We start from the raw sequence: 25,722 nt of genomic DNA, 5'->3' as shown, positions 1-25,722 counted from the left end.
GTTTGAATGCAATTGCTCCCATAAGCTCACAGAAGACGGCACTATTAGGAGGTGTTGTTTTGTTGGAGTAGGCATGGCTTTATTCAAGGAAGTGAGTCACTGCAGGGGCGGGGGGTGGACTTTGAAGTCTCCTATGCTCAAGCTATGCTCAGTGTGACACTCAGAGCACTTCCTGTTGCCTGTGGATCAAGATATAGAGCTCTCAGCTCCTTCTCCAGCACCATGTCTGCCTGAATGCCACCCTGTTGCACCATGATGATAATGAACCTGTGAAACTGTAAGCTACCCACAGTTAAATGCTTCCTTTATAAGAGTAACTATGGTCATGGTGTCTCTTCACAGCAACAGAAACTCTAAGACACTCAACAGTGGTGGCGCATGCCTTTAATCCCAGCACTTAGGAAACAGAGGCAGGCAGATCACTGTGAGTTTGAGGCCAGCCTGATCTACAGAGCAAGTTCCAGGACAGCCAAAGCTACACACAGAGAAACTCTGTCTTCAAAAACCAAAAACTAAAAGAAAAAAAAAAAAGCAAGCAAGAAAGAAAGAAACTCCAAGATACCCTAAACAGAGCCCTTCTCACGGATCACCTACAATAGATGAATATTAAGTCTCAACTTTTATAATGTCTCCATTGGAGATGAGATGCAAATTAGCCTGATCTCGATAAAGAAACAAATATTGTTAAAGCACAAATCAGGCTTGCTCATGTTCTCTGACTCTCTGCTTTCATCTTGTGGTCCCCTAATGAAAACTAAACTGCCTGTCTTACTGTCAACTGCAGCCCTTTCCAAAGATGCATGTCCCTGCGTTTGATTAGCCAAGAATGACGGGCCCTTGGGTGAGGCGGTGCTCACCTTCAATCCCAGTGCCCCTTTTTCTCCCAGCTCTCTGGAGGCAGCACCAGGCAGACTCTGTGAATCTGTGACAACCTGGTCTACATATCCAATTCCAGATCTGCCAAAACTACTAAGACTGGAGACCATATGACCTCAGACACCAATGTGTGATGACCCCAGAGTGTGATGGGGAAGGAGTCTCCGTCATCCGTGGCAGTGGCCAGCCATCTTTAGAGTCATATCTCACTATGCCAGCTAGAAACGGCACCAGAACACCAAATATTACAAATTCCAAGCAACAATAATCATCCAACACTGGGAAGGAACTCAGAGCCCAGAGAATCTGGTGACAAGCCCAACAAGTACAAAAGGTACCAACAAGCATCCGGAGCAGGGACCCGGGTTCCTCAGCACCAGACCCTGCACCATCTGTTTTGACACAGATTTACTATGGAGGCAGCACAATCCCACGTTCCTAGATCTCACGGTCCAACGTTTTCTGTCATGGCTGTTTTCTGTATCTTCTCGAATCTCCTTAACTCAGATTGACATCGTGGCTTTCCGTGCTGTGTCATTACACAAGTCTGAGGTTTCTGAGGTTAGGGTCTGAAGAACTTTTCAACCTCTGACTCAAATGAGTTCTGTTTCCCCCTAGACACAGAACTTACTACTGAATCTCATTTCCGTGAGAAAAACAAAGGCGGTAGTGATTCATGCCTCAAACGCTAGGCTTTATCATTTAAAAAACAATGCATATGCCTCTTCCTGATTGCAAAGAGACACAAGACTATTGCTCAAAATGTAAAAAGTACAAAACAGATGTAGGTGCAAATATCCTGCTGATGACCCTTGTGAAAAGCAAAGTGCATTTTGCAAAGACAGTGTTTTGGTACTAATTTGAGATCAAACTGTAGTCATTTTCATGAACTCTGCCCTTTTACTCACAACCACCATGTGTCCAGTGACACATCATTTATAATGATTTGTAATGTGGTCTGAACATTGCATCTTCTTGCCTAATCATCATCACTAACCACACCAGTCACTCCTTTCAAGAATTTCAGATTTTTCTCTGGGGTTGTCACATATATGTATGTGTGTGTGTGTGTGTGTGTGTGTGTGTGTGTGTGTGTGTGTGTATAAAGACAGCAAGCCAATTTGCATAATTTTTACGCATGTCTTCTCTGCTTTTTCCAATAGGATAAATGTCTGGTTGGAAACGACTAAGTTGTGCACTTTTATGACCTGATTTTGACTGAAATTTCCATTTCAGAAAGGTCGTCCGAGCCAGGAGCAGAGCAGGAGGAGTTTGGCCTGTGCTCTTTGCCTACACAGTCAGTACCGTTTTCAAGGTCTTGCAGTTAGCAGGGAAACAAGAAGATATGGTTACCTGTGTCTTCACTCCTATTTCTTCATCCATGCAGGTTGTGTGCTGGCCATGTTGTGTGGATGTGTCGTTCTCTCTACCAGTCACCTGTGTGTATGTCATCTGTGCGTATGTAAATTGAAAATCCATACCCTATGCCTATTTTTAAGGTTTTATTTAGTTATTTGTAAGAGTTCTTTATAAAACAAGGATATTAAATTTTTGACTATGAAACGTGGAACAAATTCTTTCAGAATCACTTCTAATTGTATGGCAATTTAGAGTAATAAGGCTTTTTTTTTTCTTTTACATTTTCCCCAACGTAGAAATAAGTCATGCCATCTGCTGGTAAAAAAGCAGAATAGTTGGTAACTACTTATGTGTCTAACGTAGTATGTATATCCGTGCTTTTCCCGTGCCCATTAATTTAATATTAGATACCAAAGATGAACAGCTAATTTAGGGTTTAATGACGTTCTGGAAGTGCACAGAACCCTATGGCTATGGATCTTCAATCACATTCAAATATTAAGGGAAGGAAAGGCTTCGGGATGGTAGATACGAAGGGGAGAGCTAAATTCTAATCCCTATTATGGCTACTTCTGGGGTGAATTTTTGACATAGTTAAGCCCTGTTTAAAGGAATCACACTAACTCAAACTCTGAATTTTATAATGAGGTAAATGAGGAAAGGAGCCTTTAGCAGCTTCAAATGAGAGATTTATTTTTTTATTTTTTTTATTTTTCGAGACAGGGTTTCTCTGTAGCTTTTGGTTCCTGTCCTGGAACTAGCTCTTGTAGACCAGGCTGGCCTCAAACTCACAGAGATCCGCCTGCCTCTGCCTCCCGAGTGCTGGGATTAAAGGCGTGCGCCACCACCACCCGGCAGATTTTTTTTTTTTTTTTATAACCAATGCTTGCAGATGGCATAGGAGAAGCTGCTGCCATCTGATTCTGGATAAAGATGATCTTACCAGCTAAAGATCATAGGCTTTCATGGGATTCAAGCAGAAAATACAACTTATTGTAAGCCTCACACACAACACGAACTGTGGTTCTGGTTACTGGCTACAAGGCTCTTGTTTACTGGGAGTGTTCCTTGGGAGCAGATCTAGGAAAAGCAGCGTGTTCAAAGGCCCCGTGGAAACCGGCTCTGCCAAGACATCAGCTGACTACAGTAAGAGGACCAGTTGGTCACTGATTGTACTCGGATGCATGCAGATTCACAGCCGAGCCCCAGAGCCAGCACCGACCTGTCTGGACAGACAGCAATCAGGTAGCAGCCCTGAGTGCACTGAACTGATCTTTAGAGACTGTGAATTCTTATTCAGCCCCCTGAAGTCCTGGTGGAAACCAAAACACAAACTATCCCAAGAAGCCCTTCAATTTAGTGCCATGAACACAGCCCTCAGCAGCAGGGAGGGGTGTTTGATCCTCAGGTAGCAGACACACAAATCTGAACTTCTCGATAACTGGAAATGAGCAAACACAGCCACTCTGAACTGAGTACAAAGGCTTTTAACAATAAAATTAATGCGGGTACTTGATAGTATAGCTCAGTGGTACAAGCATGGAGTCCTGGAGTCAACCTTCAATACTGAAAACAATTAACTTTGATTCTGGGGGAGAAAAAAAAAGCAAGTTCCAGACAAAATTTTCCCTGTTGGGATTGTTAGCTTGGAGAAATGAGAAAAAAAAAATGAAGATTGCAGCTCATTTTTTAAATATCCAGGGGTATGTGGCGATGCACACCTATAATCCCAGCACTCTGGAGGCAGGGCAGAGAGAGGGAGAGTCAGGCCAGGCTGGGCAGCATAGTAAAACTTTGTCTCACAGGCAAAAAATAAAAAGAAAGAAAAAAGTTGAAAACCAAGCCTGGACACGCCTTGATCAGGAAGCTCGTCTGGCCAGCAACTGAGTAAATGGAACAAAACTTCAGGCCAAGCTGGCTTGGAGCAGGGTCTGGCAGAAGGCGGGAGTAAATGATCGCGAAAACAACCAAGACTATTGCCCTCTTCCCACCATCCAGGCTACGGCAGATTCAACATTATCCCAGAGACCCAAACCAGGGAGGAGTCAGATGATGGTCATTTTGAGAGCCTGAAGGGGCCACAAGTGGGGTAACAGGGAAGATGACCCTAATGTCCCTTCAGCAACCTGGTAGAGGAGGATGTGGCCATCTCCAGACAGTAATTTCAGCTCTCCTGAGCAAGTAATGACTACTTGTCTGCCACAGTCTTACAGTGATGACAAGGTAGGAGAGCTAGCCTGTATTCCAAGTGACCCAAGGAGTACCAACCATCAGGGCAGAAGCAACATTGTATCAGCCAAGAAGAAAGCTGGGGGAAAACCCAGATGAGAGCTCATGTCTGAAGTCAGATTTATTAAACCCCAAGTCTGCATGGACTAACTACAGAGATGCTGGTACACAGCTGTGGTATCTCCCATCTTCCCAAACAGGGGCTGCGTGACAGGTGACCTTGAGAGTACAGGGTTTCTAGAAGCCTCAGATTGGGCGTGGCACGCCCTGGGGTCTTTCCAAACACATAGCCACCCCAGACCTTACAGAATTGCAACCGAAGACTTTAGGTCAAATTAATATCGCATCACTCATATAAACAAAGGCAGCTAAAGAAACACCTGGAATAAAGGAGGGCGGGGGGGGGGCGGGGGAGTAGCTGACCAGCCACCCCTCCAGACAGAACAAGAAGAGGAACGGGCAAGTGGGCGATGTATATGCAGTGTCATTCCTGGCAAGAAAATCTGGTCTGCACCCAACAAAACTAAATGCTAAGAAGTCTGGGTTTACAAATACAGAGGCCTGAGGGAGACCATCTAGGCAAGTAAGTCGCTGTGGAGTGGACTTCTTCCTTTCAATGTTTTGGAAAATGTTTTTAAAACGTCAGTTTCCAAACAAACAAAAGCCCCTGAGATTGCAAAGCCTCTCTAATGCAGGCGGCCCTGGATCTCAAAGTCCCTGTGTCTTCTCTGCTGGGAGAGGGGCTAGAGAGGCTGGATTTGTTCCCTCGCCTGATTCTGCAAAAGCCTTGCAGAAATGGGGGAGGAAGGGAGGAGAGGAGCCCCTAAAGAGAAGTGGCATCCTTTCAGAACGCTAGCCTGTTATCTGAAAGGAAACGCTCTTAGGAGGTGAAAATAACCTCCGATAGTCACCAGACTCAGCCTGTGGGGTGTAGCTACACCATACCATTGCACAAGGGAGCAGGGCAGCTTGCTTAGCCATCCAGGGTCACACAGCTAATCGAAAGCCAGGCTGTACTGGAACCTAACTTCTCCAACTCAGACCTATCCGATTGCTCGGAACGAGGAAACGACTCCTCTTCCCCCACATTGGAAAACGATTTTCTTCTCATTTTTAAAAATCTATTTGATTTTATTTATTTTCCCCTGAGTCTATGTTTACTTTTGTTGGAAGTGAAAACTGTTGCTAAGCTCCAATCTGGGCACAGAGACTCTGACACCTGACCCTGGCTTATTTTTTTGGATGAGAAGGGAATAAAGAGCTCTACCCAGAAACATAACAAATAAGACCTCAAAGACATCCTCTATTAATGCCAATCGTGAAAAACACCAACATTTCAGAGGCGGATGGGACCAGCTGCCTGCGTCCCCTTTCCACCCTGTGCCTTCGCTTTTCAGAGCCATTTTTCTGCAGCAGGGCCACTGTGGGCTTTGAGAAGGACACTCTGCTTTTGTAAGGCAAGGAAGTGATTTCCCAGGCACGCTTTGTGTGTATGCGCTTTCTCTAATTGATAGGCGGAGCTGTCGTCATCTCTGTTCCTGTGGTGTGTGTGTGTGTGTGTGTGTGTGTGTGTGTGTGTGTGCGCGTGCACACACACACGCGTGCTCATGCACAAGATAAAGTGCACACTTTAGCTTTTCCAAGTTTTGGTTTTTCTTCTCTCCTTTTTAAAAACTTCTATGAAGTACGACAATAGCCATTGGTAGCAAGATTTATTTAAACCATATTCTTAGTGGAAATGAAAAAAAAACTCGTCAGTAGAATTTCTCTGCCCATGCTAATCCCCTGTTTGACACATAATGACATCATCCTACGGGGGGGGGGGCGGGTGTGCACAGAAGACAATGGAATGTCTGCTATAATTACAGGGCTTACTATGCAGGATCAGGGAGGTGACTGAGCAGCAGGCAAGCCCTTCTCACCGGGCCTTCCTGGCAAATACGATGGGACACGGTGCGGCAGTGAGGGTGGGCGGGGTCTGGCCCTGGCAACACTGAAAGGAGCAGAAATCAAAGGACTGCACGGACCAGCCTTCATTTTCTGAAGCAAAAACATCTCCAAGAGACCTCTGAAGTAAAGCTGCATCCCCCGCACCACTGAGACAAGCTGGACTGCAGCCTCACAGAAGGCAACGTGTGCACATAAAACATCAACAGACACGCAAACACAGGAAAGAAAACTCTTTTCAAAGCGTTGCCACGCCGTACACTTACAACACAGAATAGATACACAGCGCTTGGCATGAGGACATTGTGCTGATTTATATGAAGCAATTAACCTTACCAGAGGAGACTGTTTTCTTTTGTAAAAATAACATTCATACATTCCCTTTAAAAACAGAGGTTTTGCTAGGCAGTGGTAGCAAATGCCTTTAATCCTAGCACTCAGGAGTCAGAGGCAGGTGGGGTCTCTTTGAATCAAGGCCAGCATGGTGAACAGAGAGAGAGAGTTCCAGGACAGCCAAGGCAACACAAAGAAACCCTGACTCGGAAAAAAATATATACATAGGTTTTAGCAGGGCGGTGATGGTGTAAACCTTTAATCCCAGCACTTGGAAGGCAGAGGCAGGCAGATCCCTGTAAGTTCAAGGCCAGCCTGGTCTACAAGAGCTAGTTCCAGGATAGGCTCCAAAGCTACAAAGAAACCTTGTCTTGAAAAACCAATTAAAAAAAAAAAGGAAAGAAAAATGAAAACAGGTTTTGAGGTGTATCAAAAATGGCAAGACAGTAGCTAGCACATTCTCTAGCAATGAGGAATTCTTAAAGAAGCCGGTGGGATGGCGTGGCCAGCAGACTTGAACAGTCTAATGTGCTTTGTCCAAATTTATGCATTTTCCAAGCAATTCATAAACAGCAACTTGTGGAGTGACACTAGGAGCAAACGTGACACTTCTGTGGGTAGGGACCGAGGCGGTGGGCACTGTTAGGAAGACAGAGATCTCAGTTTCAACACATGAAGGATGCTGACCAAAGAGAGGTGAAAAGGCTTGACTCTAGAGAACTTCGGGCCGATAATGGGAGGAAATTATAAACTCAAAGCAACCACTTATACGAGTGTTGCTATAAACCTCTTTGCAGTGGCCAACGGGACAGCCAGTTTGAGCAGAGTCAAAAGAAGCAGCTTTCCTAACATTGCTCAGCATTCCCCGAAGGTTTAAAAGCACCACTCATCACTATAGATATTTCCCTTTTAAGAAGGTGAATCCAAACACCTGAGAGACAGAAGACAACATGCTTGGTGAAGTACTTGTTTGCAGTTCAAAATATCTGCATATCACTTAGAAAAAGAATACCACGCCAGAGTTCAACCTTAATGTCACAGGCCTGCCTGTGTCACAGCACTGGAGAGGAAGGCGGAGAGCATCAGTGTGAGTTAAAGGCCAGCCTGGTGTACAGGGTGAGACTTGCCCCAAAAGAACAAAACACAAACAAAAAGAGGATGTTCTGCTCATCACCACAGAGCCAGTCAACCTCACTGCAGTACTCCTCAATCAATGAAAATTAACGAAACGAATAAAAACGAAATACGTACGTAACTCACCCTCACAGTTACAGCTTTTGAAGTTCTCCAAAGATTATGACACAGTGACAGCTTTGAGTGGCAGATGTCCACAAACAGACTCTATTATACAGTGACTGCTTCAGCTTCGGCTGAGTCGGAGTGGGTGACATGGGGACAGGCAAGAGTATGCTCTTTCCCAAATTGATGGGTCTTTGAAAAATTAGTGAAAACACACCACCAAACATGCCCACGGTGCTAAAAGTAAAATGAGGCTAACAGGTATGGCAAGAGAGAGGGACCACAAGAGAAGAAATAGATAAAAAGGCCATTGAAGCACACATTTACGTAGGTTTCACGCAAGGAAAAAATTAACAGGTCACAGGTAACATCCATGGATCAGTTAGTCTGGTCTCACCATTTCCACCCTTCCTATGGCCTGTCCCCTCTGCATACGCATACATCCCCAGTAGGACAGGATCATCAGGAAGGAAACTGAGGCACAGAGAACTGAAGCATGATGGGGAGCTTGCATTTGAACCTGTGTACTCCAGCACCAAGTGCTCATCCTCAACCGTTCAGTCAGACTCAAGGAGGCTAGACAGGTTTGGAGTCTAGTCCGTTACTCCTGTCCTCAATTCTAGGCTGCAAGACACGCTTCAGCAGAAACTGGTAACCACTTCGTGAGGCTTCTCCTGCCCTTAAGAACCAGACAGAGCTGGGGATAGAGGAGGCTGCTGTGGGCATGGCAACCTGAGCTGAGTGGGATTTCAGGAAAAGTCCCTGTAAGGGGAGGCAGCATTTGGGTGAAAACTCAGGACTCTAGTGGGATACAGTGAGATTGCCCAAAGAGGCTATGCAACTTTGTCTCTTGACAGGTGTTGAGCCTAAACGGACACTTCCATGTCCAGGGAGAGAACAAACAGAACTCAGAATGGAACCTTTGGAAAAGGTCTATAGTACAAGACAAAAATGAGTATTGGCCTGAGAGTTGGTGGAAAACTATATCTCAAAAAAATGACTTTCCCTAAGGAACAAAGTGAAGTTCTGGGAAATAACTGGTATCCAAATATATATATGGCAGACATCTCTATGAAATGATAGAGAACCATCCAAGTAGGATGAGTCATGATGCAAGAAGGCAGCAGGATGCTGACCTACGCAAAGCAAACAGTGGAGATAACCGGCCTGGCAGAGACTGGACCACCATCACCTTAAGCATCCTGTAAGCAAATGCAGACAAGAAGATGCAAAGTAACTTATTCACAAGAGCACAAATCTACTTAGCAGAGATGGTTAAAGCCAAGGTTCTCTGTCCCAGCCCCACCTGCTAAGGGCTCTCTGCCCACTGCTTTCAGCAGCTGGCCATTTGCCACCCGCCTCTGTCAAGTCTCTGAAAGCTGATGGTTTGTAAATAAATGCCCTCCTACACCTTAGCATTTAAAGGAAATCTATAACGAAGAAATTGCATATAATGAGAGCAATGACTGCACATTTTCATTTTCTAATATAGCGTATTTTCTGTTCTGTAAGGTGATGCTAGTTTCTCGAGCCTGTGACACCTCGTGAACTCATCATTGTGTCCTTGTAGGCCTAGTTCCTGGCATTACCCTAAGGCTCTTTAACGTAAAGCCTCTTTATCTCCATGGTTAAGAGATAACCGCATTCCTTCTTTCTTACAAGCTTGCTGCAACTGGGAAAAAGAGCCACATCTGATTTAGAATCCTGAAAGATTTTTGCTCTGCAATCTGCTCTGGGATTAATTTAAGGTCTCTGGTCTCTCTTTTTTTTTGTATTCAAAGTATGTTTTTGTTGATTTATTTTCTTTCTTTCTTCTTGAATTGTAAATTGGAACTTCTGTCATTTTTGTTGCTAACTAGTTTCAAGTTTGTCAGGAGCCTACTTACCAGGCATAGAAAATCCATTTGCTGGGTATAGTTGGCCAGCAGTGAAGCTTCTAAGGATAGAATCCTATTTCGAGATAACCCCATGGAGTGAGTTACTTTGACACATTATTTCATTTATATTTATATTTATATGCTCGAATGATATTCCAAAGGCTCTAAATAGTCTCTGCTCTATGTATAAAGCAATAAAACAAAAACAGACAGGGTATAATAGCGTATCTAACTGACCACGAGGTACAGCTTATTTAAAAAACAAACACTGACCTCATGCTAGGCATCTAAAAATAACCCAGACCAATATTTGTAAAGAACACGGCTGTGATTGGAGAGTGGGGAGACATGCTATTCAAAAAAAAAAGAATGAGAGATGGAAACAGATGACATCAGAGGGGGGATGAGTGACATTTGTGAAGGCCCAATGGAAGAGCAAGAAACAACCAGATGATGGGCGGGGCTGTCACTGTTTGCACCTGGCATACTCCAACAGAAAACATTTTTCTCATAAGTAGGAGCGTATTCTAAAATCTCAATTAGAAGCATATGTTAGCAGACACATTAATCAGTGGCAGCTGATTATCATTACGAAGCATGACGTATTGCCACAGTAGCGTGTGCTACACGCTCACACAGCTGGCAGTACGGTATTTACATCAGCGTGGATGGAAACCTGGAACATTTCATGTGATGTTATAGCATCCCTAAACAATAGGAGTTTCCCAGCTCTGTTGTGAACTTATGGAACCACACACACACACACACACACACAGACACACACACACACAATGATTCACAAACACCCAAGTAGCTGCTAAATGTAGCCTTAAAATTGCAATTTAAAGGTATTTTGGGCAATAAGCATTTTTAAATAATTTAATTTTTCATTCTTTTTAGATTAGTGCTTCTCAGCTGGTGGGTCGAGACCCTTTTGGGGTTGTGTATCAGATATCATGAATATCAGATATTTACATTATGATCATAACAGTGGCAAAATTACAGTTATGAAGTAGCAACCATGAGGGACTGTACTAAGGGGTGGCAGCATTAGGAAGGTTGAGAACTATGTTGTGGGTCCTGGCTGGATTCTGTGTTGAGTGGCTTCTTAAAGGATCACAAAATGGAGAAAACAACTAGGTGCTTTTAATATTGTGCTTTCATAGAGAAGGCATGAGTGAAGGAGGAGGGCATGGCTGAGACTTGGCGAACGTGCTGTGGACATGGGTCAAACAACACGGATGTACCACGCTGGGGCACATCCTTCAAACTCTGTGAGTTTCAAGCTAAGTAAAAGACAGATGTGGTCTCCTCCCCACACACCCACTCCGTCTGCAACAGTTTTGGGTTCTTCTGCATCATGCAAAACCAGTGTTTCCTCAGAAGCAGTATCAGATCCAGAGAGAGCCGAAGCCCCACGCTGAGACAATCACGTTAGTGATGGAGGGGCTGTCCACTAAAGCCAAGCCACTTGCCATGTGGTGGAATTACACACCGAGACTCACGCTGAGGGGCTGAAGGCACCCAGGGAAGGATAAGCCGGTTGGTCTGAGCCTGGATTCCAAAGTGGAAGCAAGGCGTGTTCTCCCCTCATGTGAGGAGGGTGTCCTTTGGCCCGTGTTTCCAATAAATGACAATTATTTGCTTAGAGGGTGAACCAAAGAAGAGAAGGATAGAGAAATCTGTCTGTCTCCTCTCTCTCTCTCTCTCTCTCTCTCCCTCTCCCTCTCTCTCTTTGTCTCTAACATCACCCTAGAATGAAGAAGAAATAATGAATTTCCAAATTCATATTTACTACAAATAGTTTAAATATATCTTGGGCTGACATTTAACTTGGTTTAGGGATTTTAAGTCAATTCTGAGATGTTTGCCTTAAAAAACAACTGTTATCACTGGTTTCTAAAACTTGGAAAAGAACAGTCCCACAAGGAATTATCATCAGAACCTAGCTATTCACATTATCACCAGTGGTGGGTGTTATTGTACCTAAATTGTGTTCTTTCAAGTTCTAGCCTACTATGTATGATTTTGCTGTGAACACACAATAGTGTTATTTAGGAGTAAATAAGTAAATTAAAATAAACCTTTAGAAAAAGTGGTCAGATTAGAGATGGGACAAATTGAACCAATACCTTGGAGGTCTCAGATGTAAGCTGGGCGTGGTGGTGCATGCACTCTCTCGGGAAGCAGAGGCAAGCGGATCTCAGAGTTTGAGGACAGCCTGGTTTACAGAGTTCCAGGACAGTCAAGACCTAAGTGGGGAAAACTCTTTCAGAAAAAGTCAAAACAGCCAGGCGGTGGTGGCGCATGCCTTTAATCCCAGCACTTGGGAGGCAGAGGCAGGCGGATCTCTGTGAGTTCGAGACCAGCCCAGTCTACAAGAGCTAGTTCCTGGACAGGCTCCAAAAAAAACCACAGAGAAACCCTGTCTCGAAAACAAACAAACAAACAAACAACCAGAAAAAGTCAAAACAGACAAATAAATAAATAAAAAGGTCTTAAATGTCAATAGCCAATCACAAGCCACATTACCATAAAAAAAATCACTTTTCCATTTGGCTAATCACGGCTTTCTGGTGATAATCACCTGAATGTGCATTGTTGGTAATAATCTGATTTGAGCATGGCTCCCCAAGGGTATTCGTATCTGCATGTCCTGACTTGTTAAATTATGCTATGCTAATTGATGGTTCGCATGACAAGACATGCATAGCTGGTCCTGAGTATTAAAATGCAGGCCGTTCTCAACTATGTACAACGGACGAAGTGCCTGGGACTTCGGACACACTCAAACTACAGCCAGTCCCCAAGTTTATATGCCGAGGTCCTTCAGCCCCTTTCCAAACACTTGTAAACAAGTCGCTAGTCTGAGGTGCAAAGCAGCCCTGAACGCCAACGTGTAAGTTCTCCTTCTAAGGGGAGAAGACAATGAAGCTATTTCCGATTTGGCATCGTGTAGATAAAACACCCACAATCTGACTTCTGAAATACTTTCCACACAGGTGTCCGCCATTGTTCTGGTTTGCACTTTCTACAAAGAGAGATAGGAAATGACAATGGCCAACTTCCATCCTGGGAAGTCAAGGCTCTGAGAATCTCAAGGCTGCGGCTCTTTCCTGCTTGACAGTCCTAGTGGATGGCACAGGCAGATTTTCTCAATAAATTGTTTTTTCTAGGCCTTTTAAGCTTGGTTTTTAAAATCATATTAAACTGTATAAAGGACAAGCATTTCAATGTATATAGGTCTGTATTTCACTGCTGAGGTGTTGTGGTAGCATTCACGGCGCCCTGGGTTAAAGGACCAGAAAGTGGGCTCAGCAATCAGCTCCACCCTTCGGCAGACTGTGTTCTGCAGATCCCGGATCCACAGTGGAAGGGACAGGCCAAACTTAGGCTTCTATAAAACTGAAGCAGTTATTCAGAGTAGCTTATGCAGCTACAAAAAAAGCTTGCCACAGTCGCCCACAGAATCCCGCCTTTGTTTGTTTGTTTATCTCCCGAGAGGACATTTACGTGGACCTAATGGAGTTTAAACCCCCTTTATCTTCAGGAAAGGATAGGATACAGCAACCTTCCAGAACGCTCCAGGGCTGACAGTAGATAAGATAGGCTCCCCTGCAGCCAGGGCTGCTGCACAGGGTCACGCTTTCAGGATGCACGCAGGAAGGGAGCAGGCCGACCTGCTTCCCCAAAGGAGCAGGCCCTTTCCGAGGAGTCCACTCTAGCCTCAGGGCAGTGAATCAGTTAACTCACGTCTATTTCCAAGGAACTCCACTCTGTTACAACCACCCCTCGTGTCTCAGTCTGGAAACTAAGCAGCTATGTCCAGCCAGATTTTGTGTCATTTCAGAGGTCACGAATCCTTCACAACGCTATTTCCATCCGTGAACTGAAGGACTTGGCTCTAAAACGAAGTTCCAAACTAGGGAATACTTGAGTTTGGGTTCCAAATTTCCCAGACCACAAGGAGATGTCAACATCTATGTCCCAAATCGCAAAGAGCGTATATTCTGGAGCATCTTCTATGCACATGTAGTTTCTAAAGCATATCCTCAGTGAAAAGAATTTGTAGGGCTCGCTCACAAGTTTCTGATTTGTACACATTGTAAGCTTAGTTGTCTTGTTTATGAAAATAACTATAAGCAACTCTCGTGCTAGGATTTATCAGTAAGTTGTCTAGGTCTTCTGTGCCTGTAGGATTCCAAACTGAATTGTGCCTTCTGCCCGTGTTTTTAATTTTTATGACAGACTGCCTGACAATGGGCACTGTCTCAAAAGACAAACCACAAAACACGAGGAGCTTGTCTCCTTCCCAGTGGATCAGCATAAACTCTCTTTCTCCCCCACAACACTCTCTCTCTCTCTCTCTCTCTCTCTCTCTCTCTCACACACACACACACACACACACACTCACACTCACACACACGTGTACTACATTAAACAAGTTACACAATGCTTGAACACCTTGTAAGGCCCATGGAGCATCACAAAAGAATTCTTTTTCGACTGAACTGCAACACCAAAATTCTGAATTTTGCACTGAAAAACAACTTGGGATTCTAGTTGTGCAAACAGTCCCTCCTTATCTAAGCAGGCAGCCAGTGTAATTAACAAGAGGCTTGCAAGACTACAAGATGGCTGCAGAGCTGTTCTTCCATCATGATGGTGCTGTTCACTGGCAGTGGGGTATATCAATCCATCTTTAATCTTTTGCTATCAGATTTGTTTGTTTGTTTGCTTGCTTGTTTGTTTTGTCAAACATGATTTTTTTTTAATTTATTATTATTATTTTTTTTTTTTTTTTTTTTTGCTGAATTTCAGGAACAGGAAAGCGACACCACGAGGCAGGACCTCAGGGCCGGGTATAGTGTTCTGACGGCTCAGCTTCTCCACTCGTCTGTGAAGCCCCCACAGGAATCTGTGAATTTGGGCCAGCGGCTCCACAGGGACTGCTCTTGTGACTACTGAAACCCCACCTTATTAAGCAGAGCCTGGCTTAAAGGCAAAGGGCCGGGGTAGGGGCTTTCTTCCTAGACAACCAAGGCCGTCCTTGGGATGCTGTATTTTATCCCAGGCCCTGCAAACCGGGTGGGAGCAAACTCCACTTGAGTCTTTTAAACTGAGGTCTGGTGCTTGCTTTTAATCACATACTTCTCCTCTCAAATCACATATGGAGTCTCCTGTTTCATTTTCCGTGGGCATTCATCTCACTACGCCTACGCACCGGCAGTCCTTGTTTGTGTTAGCTGCCCAGGCCCTGCAGTTCACTTTTAAGGTGATTCCCCAGGTGGGGGTGCTTCTTACTTTCCCACACGTCTCCGGGACCAAGGAAACATGACTTCACAAAACAGCATGTGTGTTACCTCAGACCGCAGGGAGAAAACAAAAGCGGTGAACCCTGGAGTGTGATGTTTGAAGATACCCGAGAGTTGCCGAGGTAGCGAGGTAGCAGTTAATTAGACTTGGGTTGCTGCTGGGGGCGGAGCGCTGGTACCTGGGCAACCTTTGTCAACACGACTAGACCCAGGTTTGAAGAATCAAACCACAGAGCTTGTTCGGCTTTCAACCTGCACTCCTGATTTTTAGGAATTAGAGTAAATCATTCCCCCCCTCGCCACCCCACACACACGATTTGTAAATTGAGAAAGCTCTTTCTTTGTAAAACAGCGCTGTTTCAAAGGAATGAATGGTGTCTTTTTCTAACTAAATTATGAACGGTGGGGTCTCTTCTCCCACATTCTTCACACTCCTTTGCTTATTAATGAGTCCTCAATATCATGTGCCTGAAGTTTGAGACGCAGTCATTCTCTCTGGCAGTATTACCACAAACACAGAATGCGCAAATGTCGTGGCCCACAAAGACCCAAAAGATGGCGGTAAGCAAGTATGGGACTGGGACTGCCCGGCCGTCCACGACTGTTGTGTGCTTTTAAAACCTGGGTAAAATCATGGGCACTTTAGTCCCTGGAAGGGAAGAAAAGGGCATGGAGGTCACCTGCAATGCCACCCTTGGTGAGCAGTGACAGCAGCTGCTCTGGGCTGCACTTAGCTGAGCTTAATGGACAGTTATTGGTGTTCCCTAACACGGTCCCTGAGCCCAGGCAGCCCACTTCCTGCCACCTCCCTGCCTAGGCCGGTCTGTATCGAGCACTTCCACATTGGCCATTAGGAGCTCTTGAGAGCCATTACTGTCAGCAGACTAAAACACCCTTTCTACTCAGGGTGTTAAAAAAAAAAAGTGAAATGCATAGTTATTTCTAGGTGGTCTCAATGAGGCATCATTAACTCCCCGCGGAAGGAAGGCACCTGAGCACAGCAAGGACACGGTGTTTTTTCCTTCATGTTGGCCACACCTGTACCGAAGGCGGGAACCACCTAGTGTGTTAGGATGTGGGTGAAAAGAGCCCCCGAAATGTCAAAGCTGAGAGGAACGCAGATCTCACAGGAACTGAGTCTTATGCTATACGCTCCGCCAGATTCTGAAGACCTAGGCTCTTGAGCAGTTTTGGAAATTGCAGGCTGTCATCTGCAGTCTGGACCCTGCAGTCTGCAAGGAAACAGGACAGAAGCAGGTAGGAGCAAGGGATACTAAGCACACAGCCCTCCCAGAGAGTGGGCTGGGCAGGCTTGAGCAGGAGGGCCAGGGAGAGGATGGGCGGAACCTAGGGCTTTGCATTAAAATAACTCTTTCCCTGGCAGACACCATTTACTTCAGAATTAAACAAAAGTCCAGTTATTCCATGAAAAATAAGACTTGTTGTTTTGATATCAGAGTTCTTCCTGTCATCTTGGACAATGACATAATGAAAAAGAACAAGGCAGCCAAGTGAGCATGGGGACAGGGACCCTCCCTTGTCTCTGTACCTAGGACAAAGGAAGCAGTACGGTGAAGCCTTGGCTTTCCGGAGGTCGCAGGTTCCCTGAGCCATAAGTCCATCCTCTGAATGCAATGGGAACGTGTATTTGTGTGCTTCCTTGCTTCAAGGCTGAGAGCAAGGCTGACAATATACCCACAATCGACCATTGCAGAGCAGTGGGTGGACTCTGAGCACACACCACTAAGCCATCATCCTACGTAACGACTAAACATACAGGACTAGACACAGAAACACGGCAAACATATCCTAAGAGAAACACCGTTCATGAGACCTCGACTCATTCATGTGAAAGGAAGGAAGGGACTCGCCTGCCTGAAACTGCAAGGCTTGGTTTTAATTCCCTACCCACACCAGGCTCCGGAAAGGATATATCCAACAGTCACTGAACACAACCTAGAGATGCTCACGCAGGCTGTTTGTCTTTTATCCTCTACAGGAAAGACGCGAGTCCTTAAACAGAACCGCCCAGCTACGCGTTTTGAAACCCATCACAACCATAGGAAGGCTTTTGTGAACATGATCTAGTAGCTAGTTGTGATAAAAGTAGGCCCAGAGTGTAAATACGCCAAGGCTGTACTATTTACTCAGCTGAGTGAGAAAATAAACCACAGGAAATCCAAGATTCTTCAGCTTGGCAGAGACTACAGCCGCTGGTGTGCTGGAGAGAGAAGAGGAAACAGTGGTGGGATCGGAAAGATGAGGTGGGGAAGGGCGGGTCAACCGCAGTAAGGGAGACAGCTAGGGCTCTTCCCAACATCACTACCCTTGTTTCCAGTGTGGTGGCCATGTTGCAAACGGTCTAACCTTGGCTCTACTTCAGGACTCTAGCACACTGCCTTCGTACCCAAAGGACTGAGCGATGCTGGGACTCTCTCTGTGACTAATTCAGAGGCTCTTGCTGTCTCTACACCAAGGGAGCAGTGGCATGCCTTCAGAGAATGCCAAGGGCAACTGTTTCTGAGGAGCATTCAGATACCTTAAAAACTATCACAGGAAGGAAGCCAGCCATATATCTGAACTTGGCATTTCCCACAGACAATAGGAATCATCACACATACAAGATGCACAGAATTTCTTTTTGAAGACGGGAGATGGCTACTCATTTATATTTGTGTTCCCAGAAGAAAGGTCTCAATGTGTTTATACACATTAATTCAATTGATCTTTACAGAAATTCTATAGAGTAAGGTAGTCCAAACCCAGAAAGACAAACACGGTATGTACTCACTCATAAGTGGATATTAGATCTAAAACAAAGGATAAGCAGCCTACAGTCCATGACAGAGAGGCTAGGTAACAGGTAACAAGGAGAGCCCTGAGAGATACATGGATCCCCTGGGGAGGAGAAATAGACAGGATCTCTCGAGAAAATTGGGAACATGATGGGGGGTGTAAGAAAAAGGGGAGGGAAGGAGAGGTGAGGGGAGGAGAACATAAGGGAATGGGATGGTTGAGATGGGGGAAGGACAGAGAGGGAGAACAAGGAAAGAGATATCTTGTTTGGGGCTAGCAAGAAACCTGGCCCTAGAGAAAGTCCCAGCAATCCACAAGACTGACCCCAGCTAAGACCCTAAGCGGTAATGGAGTGGCCTTCCTCTATAGTCAGATTGGTGACTACCCTATTTGTCATCATAGAGCCTACACCCAGCAACTGACGGAAGCAGAGGCAGAGATCCACAGCTAAGCACTGGACTGAGCTCCCAGAGTCCAGTCAAAGAGAGGGAGGAGCAATAATATGAGCACAGGGGTCAAGACCCACAAAAACACCTGACCTGAGCAAGTGGGAGCTCACTGAAGCTGGACTGACAGCGGGGGACCCTGCATAGGACCGAACTAGGCCCTCTGAATGTGGGTGACAGTTCTGTCACTTGGGCAGTCTATGGGGACACTGGCCGTGGGACCAGGATTTATCCCTAGTGCATGAACTGGCTTTTGGAGCTCACTGTCTGTGGAGGAATACCTTTCTCAGTCTAGATATAGGGGGAAGGGCCTTGGTCCTGCCTCAAAGTGTTGTGACAGACTTTGTTGACTCCCTATGGGAAGCCTCACTCTCTCTGAGGAGTGGATGGGGGGAGTGGAGTGGGTGGAAGGTGGGGGAGCAGGAGTAGAGAAAGGAGTGGGAACTGGGATTGGTATATAAAATGAGAAAAGATTGTTTTAAATAAAATTTAAAAAATTAGGAGAGCAGGTTAGAGAAAATTTCAAGTTCCTATCAACAACCATTAAAAAAAAACTCTCTGAAGTAGAAGTAAGCATTCTGGCTTACAAGCAAGGAGAGTGAGACGCGAAATGAATGTCCAAGGTCATTCAGAAAAAAAAAAAATCCATGACAGGGCTAAGAACAAATGTGGGGGGCTGTCTCCAGAATCTGTAACTGTTACATTGTGCTGATGGCAAGGAACTGGTTAACAAAAAAAAATTAACTACGTTAAAGAACAGATAAAAAGGACAAAGGGCAAGAAAAGAGAAAACTGAATGAATGGTGGTGCCCTTTTCCTTTGGGGAATGACTTTCTTCCTTTTTTTTCTTCCTCCCTCCCTCCTTCCCTCCCTTCCTTCCTTCCTCCCCCCCTTTCTTTCTTTCTTTCTTCCTTCCTTCCTCTCTCCCTCCCCCCTTTCTTTCTTTCTTTCTTTCTTTCTTTCCTTTCTTCCTTCCTCTCTCCCTCCCCCTCCTTCCTTCCTTCCTTTCTTCCTTCCTCTCTCCCTCCCCTTCCTTCCTTCCTTCCTTCCTTCCTCTCTCCCTCCCCCCTCTTTCTTTCTTTCCTTTTTTTTGAGAGGGGAGTCTCCCCATCTTACTCCTAGAGACCTGCAACAATGACTCAAACCCAACATCATGAAGGCACAAAAATCATGTACACAAACAACAGCTTTATGATAGCATGGGGACTCAGAAATGACATGTTTCTCTATGTTGGAAAGACTCAGTTGCTGAGCTGTCTCTTGAGTCAAAGACAAGGGTGTTCTTTCAGGACCATTGTGCCGACTAGTCCAGTTCTCACATGGCCAGAAAGCTTCAGACAGGAAAAGTCCACAGGGAATGAATGGCCTTGGTACACAGCATAGGTGTGCTGAGAGATGTGAGTCAAGTCCACATTTGGCTGGTTTGAGACACTGGTGTAGACTTCAGTGGCTGACCAGCCCCAAAATTATATAGTCTGCCAATACTATAGGACATCAGGACCTCTGGACTGACGTTCTGAAGGAGTCACACTATGCCAATCGACCCAGTGTACAGAGGCCACTTACAACCCAGGTCTCAAATGACAATTCAGACTGATTTTGAGTGAGACAGTGATTGACCCCTACTGAACCCCAAAGCCACAGTACAAAGTCTAAAGTAGTATGAGAGCGAGGGCCTCATTCCCCCCACGTGGTCTGCCCTTTGCAATTAAGGCAACCACCAATTTTTCATATATGACTTCTGATTTTTAAAAATAATAAAGAAAATAACAACCAACATAAACGTACAATGGACCTGACTTCCATAAGACCCTTTGTCTACAGAGCCACAAATGGTAACATATATCTTACTATAAGGCTGGTAGGTAAAAATTCACCAAACCAAATCAACCAACCAACAAACAATGACATTTTTTTTTTTTTTTTTTTTTTTTTTTTTTGCGGGGAGGGGATGATGTTTTGAGAACAGGGTTTCTCAGTGTAGCCTTGGCTGTTCTGGTTCTCTATAGACCAGGCTGGCCTCGAACTCACAGAGATCCACCTGCCTCTGCCTCCAGAGTGCTGGGACTCTAAATGAGGAGGCTCGACTGATCCCGCTGTGCCTGAGAGACACAGTTCGGCTTTCAGTGAGTCTCCAGTGTGTGGGGAAGAGGCCACTAGACTTGAATGTATCTAGAATCAGACTAAACTTCTCCAGGGTGTTCGGGAAGCTTCGCTAAAGGTTTCCTTGAGCTCAAAGTAAGGATCATCTTGCTCTCTCCACCCACCCAATCTGTGTTCTTGCCCTTTCACCTCCTTCTGCAACACACCTGAGATTCAATATGAATTGTGCTTTTGTCGTGGACAGATTTTAGATTTTGGATTAAAGAATTTTAGATTTGTGGGTTAAGGATGAAAAGGCCTGAAAACCCAGATCTCCAAAAATCTAAGACTTTTCTGGTCCCAAACATTTTAGATAAAGAATATTTAACCTGTATTAGAGTCTTGGTTAGAACACTTCATGCCGCCTCAGGGGCCCCATGCATTTGCTTTGCTCAGTGGGAAGCTGGGGCACTGAGGGACAGTCCTAATATTAACTCATTCTGCAGCTGGCCAGAATGCTAAGGGCACTGTGCCAGTCCCCAAACCAGCACTGACATTGCTAGATAGGTGACCTGTTATAGCAGGTGACAGCAGGAGGGAGAAGGGGCAAGGTACGTCACAACATGGCAATTTGGAGAGCATTCTCTCTAGTCTCCAGGAGTAGTCCAAGTTAGACCTTTAGTCTGGAAAGCGTTAATTCTTCAGCAGTTTTTGCAGTCTTTCACTTGGCAATACACATCTGTCATCATATGAAGGCAATCCAAATATGAACGTATACAATGAAAGCCACATGTTTATAAAATAAAAGAAAGAAGTCTTACAAAGGAGGAAGCCAGAAGAACCTACAGAGAATCAACAGGCGCTTGGCTTTTACTTGTTGAAACAAACATACTTGTTGTCAAAGGGCACTCATCTCTTGTGAGATCGTTACAGCGATTTGAAAGACAAAAAAAATAAAACACAATAATGAGAAAATACCTTAAGCTGTACCTAGCCTTCAGCAAAGTACATGCTGATGGTCCCTAAATAGTGCCTTCCCCGTCCCCACCCACCTTGCCCACCATATTCTCTCTGTTTTTATTAACACATTCAGTTCTGGGTTTGAAAGCTGTAGTTGAGGGTCACTGATGTATGGGGTTTTGTTCTAAGCTCAAATTCAAGAGGAAAAGCAGGGGACAGTTCCATGGCTATATTACTGAGTTAAGAATGACTCACGAAGGCATTAACATTCCACACAAGCGGTTTCAAATCTCAGTACACATGGGCTGACGGAATATGATCTAATTGTCTCAGAAGCTCCAACCTTCACTCCTGATGTTCTGTCAACGCCAATAAGAAATCAGAGCAGAGAAGTAGAGGGAGAAAACTCTTGATTTTATGTAAGATTCAAATAATAGTCAAGAAATAAAATGTAGTATCATTTCAGTGGTAACCCTTTTGACAGACACACCTGGGTTTAGAAAGTTCCTGAGCCAGAAAACTGTTTTATAATGCCCCAGTGGAAGCAGCTGGGAGAAATGGAAGAGATGAAGCTGCATTAACTATCACCCAAACCCAGAGACGTGAGCGAGGCATATCCTCATGGAGAGGACTGTCAGGGAACGGCTTCCTATCTGACCAATGTTTGGCTCCTTACCTTTGATTCTCTTACTGTGCTCTTTTTTATTCTGAAAGAAAGGGCATTTCTACAGCAGCTTGGACTAGCAGACTCTTCCCCACAATGAGGAAGATCTCTGAGCTGAAAAACATCTTTTGTGCCTGAAACGCCATGTGTCCTTTTTCTTTCTAGAGAAGGGAGTTGGAGGATCGTAGGAGCATCCGATTTGTATTCTTAGCTTTGAGTAAAATTAATACTGAAGTAGTCTCGAGGTCAGAGACATTGAAACCAAAAAGGGAAATCGTCTGGACTTTGAAACCTCTCACCTAGAATCCACACCATAAATAACTCGCATGACAATCACTTAAATTCTACTTTCTTAGATTGTGACTACTGGCTAAAGTCATTGACACAAACAGAATACCAAAAACCTCACAGCAATGAGAGGAAGGTTGTTTGTTTGTTTGTTTGTTTTTCTCCCCTGCTAGACAAAGTTTCCCCAGCCAATGTCATGCCCCTCACTCTTCCATGTTCTTGGCTCACACTAACAGAAGCCTCACCTGGAACTTCAGGAGAGAATCGTGCAGAGTGTCGAGATACAAAAAGTTTGAGTTCTTGGTCCAAGTTGCATTCAATCAGGTTTGTGTCCCATGATCGGATTCCTGTGGAGGAAAAGGAAGATAGTTGGCAAGCTTCCAGGGAGGCATCTCTGAGTGGGTTTGGAGAGCATCCCTACAAAGGTTTCTCGGGCCTTTTTCTAGCGAGTCCCTTGGCTAGCAGTGGATGCCCACGAATGGAGAAGGGGAGGTCCCTCCACTGAGACACACAAAGGAGGAAGAACTGACGGAGGGGATGAGGTTCTGCCCTTCGGAAAACGGAAATGCAATGCTGCTGTAGGCTAGAAAGAAAAGAGTTATCCGGGAAATGGCAGGCTGGAGGAGAGAGAGAACGGGCAGAAGATGCCAGTTCTGGCTAAAGGGTTGCAGACCAGCGTCAGCTTCTTCAGGATCCGGGACTGGAAGGCCAGTGTCAGATGTACCATCCAATGGCAGCCACAATTCAAGCCCAGGCCTCTGGTTTCCAAAGGATGCTCTTGCAGTGTTTGTGTGGTTTCTTCTTTCCTCATTTCTCGCATTAGTTTGCTAATCGTGTGATCTCTAATAAGCATGATTTGGCCTAGGATTCCTATCAGTCGTTTCTTTCATCTAATCAACTGGGCAGGGAGTGATTTTATTCACAATTGTGAGTTGTGCTGATTTTTTTTTTAATCCAGAAGGAAAAAAAATAGAAAAGTGGTACCTTTTTACACTTGATAAGACTCTGATGGAATTGAGAGTGGGCATGAACTTCCCTGCATTAGCATGGAAGGAACAATTAGGAAACAGAGAACCCCACAATGAAGAATGAGAATGATTGTAGTTTCTGGTTCTGGTCACACCTCTGAAGTCTCTTCCTTACTTCTGGCTCCCCCTCCTCATCCCAAATGGGATGCCTTGGAGGGAAACACAAGTCAGGAGTATACTGGACAAAAGCCAGGAAGAGCTGAGAACCCAAGAACCCTAGACAACATATGTGTATATGTGTTCATGTGTATGTGTGTTCACATGTATGTGCTTAGACTTTCCCCAACAGATTGCTCATGATGGAGCCAGTCCACATTACTACGACTGTACACTGGTGTGAGTGTCCTCAACTGCCAGGGATCAATGTCCGAACCAACAGATATTTATTATCCAGCTCCTAAGAGAGGGGCTCAAGATGGGCTTGAGCCCTTAGGTATAACTCTGCAAGTAAACTATCTCTAACCAAATGGCCAATGACTGATTGATTGATTGATTGATATTTGTGCCATCAGCCCAGAGGGTTCAAATGGCAGTGCATGAAACCTACCTCTAAATCCTTAATGCCTGTATTTATCAACATTTGCAACTGATTAAATGTTCTTATCTTAGGAATGATTGTGTGCAATATACATAAAATAAAGATATATAACACATATATTAATTATATATAATATCTTAGCTAAAGATATATTTATATCTTTTAAAAGATTGTGGAGCTGAGTTCACTATACATGTAAAGGTATCTTCAAATTCATTCTCTCTCATTTTTGCTTTTTTGTTGTTTGTTTGTTTGTTTTGAGACAGGATCTTACTACACAGTCAAACCAGCCTCAAACTTACTCTCTCTAGTCCAGGCCGCCCTTGACATTGTAATTCTGATACCTGAGCGTCTAGATTGTTGGACAAAGACTGTTTCCATCAGAGGAAGATCTTTCAAGCAGCCGCGTGCCCCTTAGATGGAGGCAGAGTCCCTCACAGGAATTACAGGAGTTCAGATAAGAAAGAGTTAACGTTCCCAAGGAGCATTCCTAAGGAGAGGCTAAATTATAAGGGACATTTTATGAGTCTCCCTGGAAACATTAAAGGCCTCAGTTTGCATTTGTGCTAATGGAATATTTAAATTTTAACAAGAAAGGCATGTTGAGAGTTTGTAGGCCTTTTTAGTGGAGCAATGATAAATGGCTTCTTTTTGTTCCCCGCAGCGCTTGACAGGTTGAGAGGTCTGAATTCATTAGAATATTTCACTTCAACATATACACTCTATACTAGCCCCGTGTGGGAAGCCATTGAGTTCCCGTCTGGGCGGCTAAATTGGGGCTGTTGACAGAGCTCCACTTTGTCTTCTGGCTTGTCAAGCTGGGTCAATAAGTTAATAATGAGACATATGTATGAAAATCAAATTCATACTATTTTTCCATCTTTGTTCTAAGTAGCATCTAAATGGCTACATTATCGGAATAGCAGCATCTGGGGTTAGGCACCCGCTTGCTCTTGCGCTGTTGTTCATCACTTCCCCCTTGCCACGGCACAAGTGATGACAATAAAAAAAAATGCTAAACCTTAAGAAATCCATTAATTTTTAAATTAAACCAGGAGACAGATGATTAAAAAAAAAAAAAACTTCCTGTGTGTAAATGCCCAAGGAAGTGAAAACTTCAGCGTTCTTTCTCTCGAGACAGCAATTTCCAGCCAAAGTATTTCTTACACGACACGCAATCGCGGCTGCAGTTTATAAAATAAAGATTGCAATGGATTCCCTGGTTACTTTAGGGGGAAGTGGACATTTTTGGAGTCATATTGAGTTCAGAAATAAGCGACTTAGTGATGACTTGGCACCTTATGCTGAATAGTATTAATAAAGAGAAACCAAATAAAGATTGGTTGCTTTTTACTAACCTTTTAGAGCTCCCCTTTTTGCCTAACTGGGAGCCAAAATTGGAGCCCCTGATGTTGATAAGCCCTTGCCACATTTTCCCTCTGGACTCCATAGGCAGAGGGGATGCCCGGGCATCGGTGGGAGGTTCTGAAGAGATTGGGAAGCAGGGAACCCATGCTATATGTCTGACCCTTTTTTTCTGATGATTCTCTATTTCTAATGACAAACTCTTGTTGAGGCTTTGATTATGTAGCAATAAGAGGACTTCACCCTGAGTGGATTACCCAGGGGCTAACAACTGGAGCCGCTGGAGGTAGTAAGCCTCTGTGTTTCAAATGCCAGGGCTCAAGGGGCATCTGGCCCTCGAGAATGCTCCTGGCTGCTCCAGGATCCTGGCCCAGACCCAG

At 44.7% G+C, this 25,722-nt stretch overlaps 1 protein-coding gene across 1 annotated transcript in view; it reads right to left on the bottom strand.

Moving 5' to 3' along the window:
• The window catches only part of Map1b (microtubule associated protein 1B), a 96,256-nt gene that overhangs the window by 65,260 nt on the left and 5,274 nt on the right, over positions 1 to 25,722 (bottom strand). The window contains exon 2 of the mRNA XM_041663398.1: positions 22,657 to 22,758. Within this exon, the coding sequence (XP_041519332.1) occupies positions 22,657 to 22,758 (102 nt within the window). The remainder of the gene's footprint in view (positions 1 to 22,656; positions 22,759 to 25,722) is intronic.

The sequence above is a fragment of the Microtus oregoni genome, unplaced genomic scaffold (genome assembly GCF_018167655.1).
Source record: "Microtus oregoni isolate MIOR12 unplaced genomic scaffold, Mior012 000014F_ref0000157, whole genome shotgun sequence".
Lineage (NCBI taxonomy): Eukaryota > Metazoa > Chordata > Mammalia > Rodentia > Cricetidae > Microtus > Microtus oregoni.
This window is presented reverse-complemented; position numbering and strand designations above follow the sequence as displayed.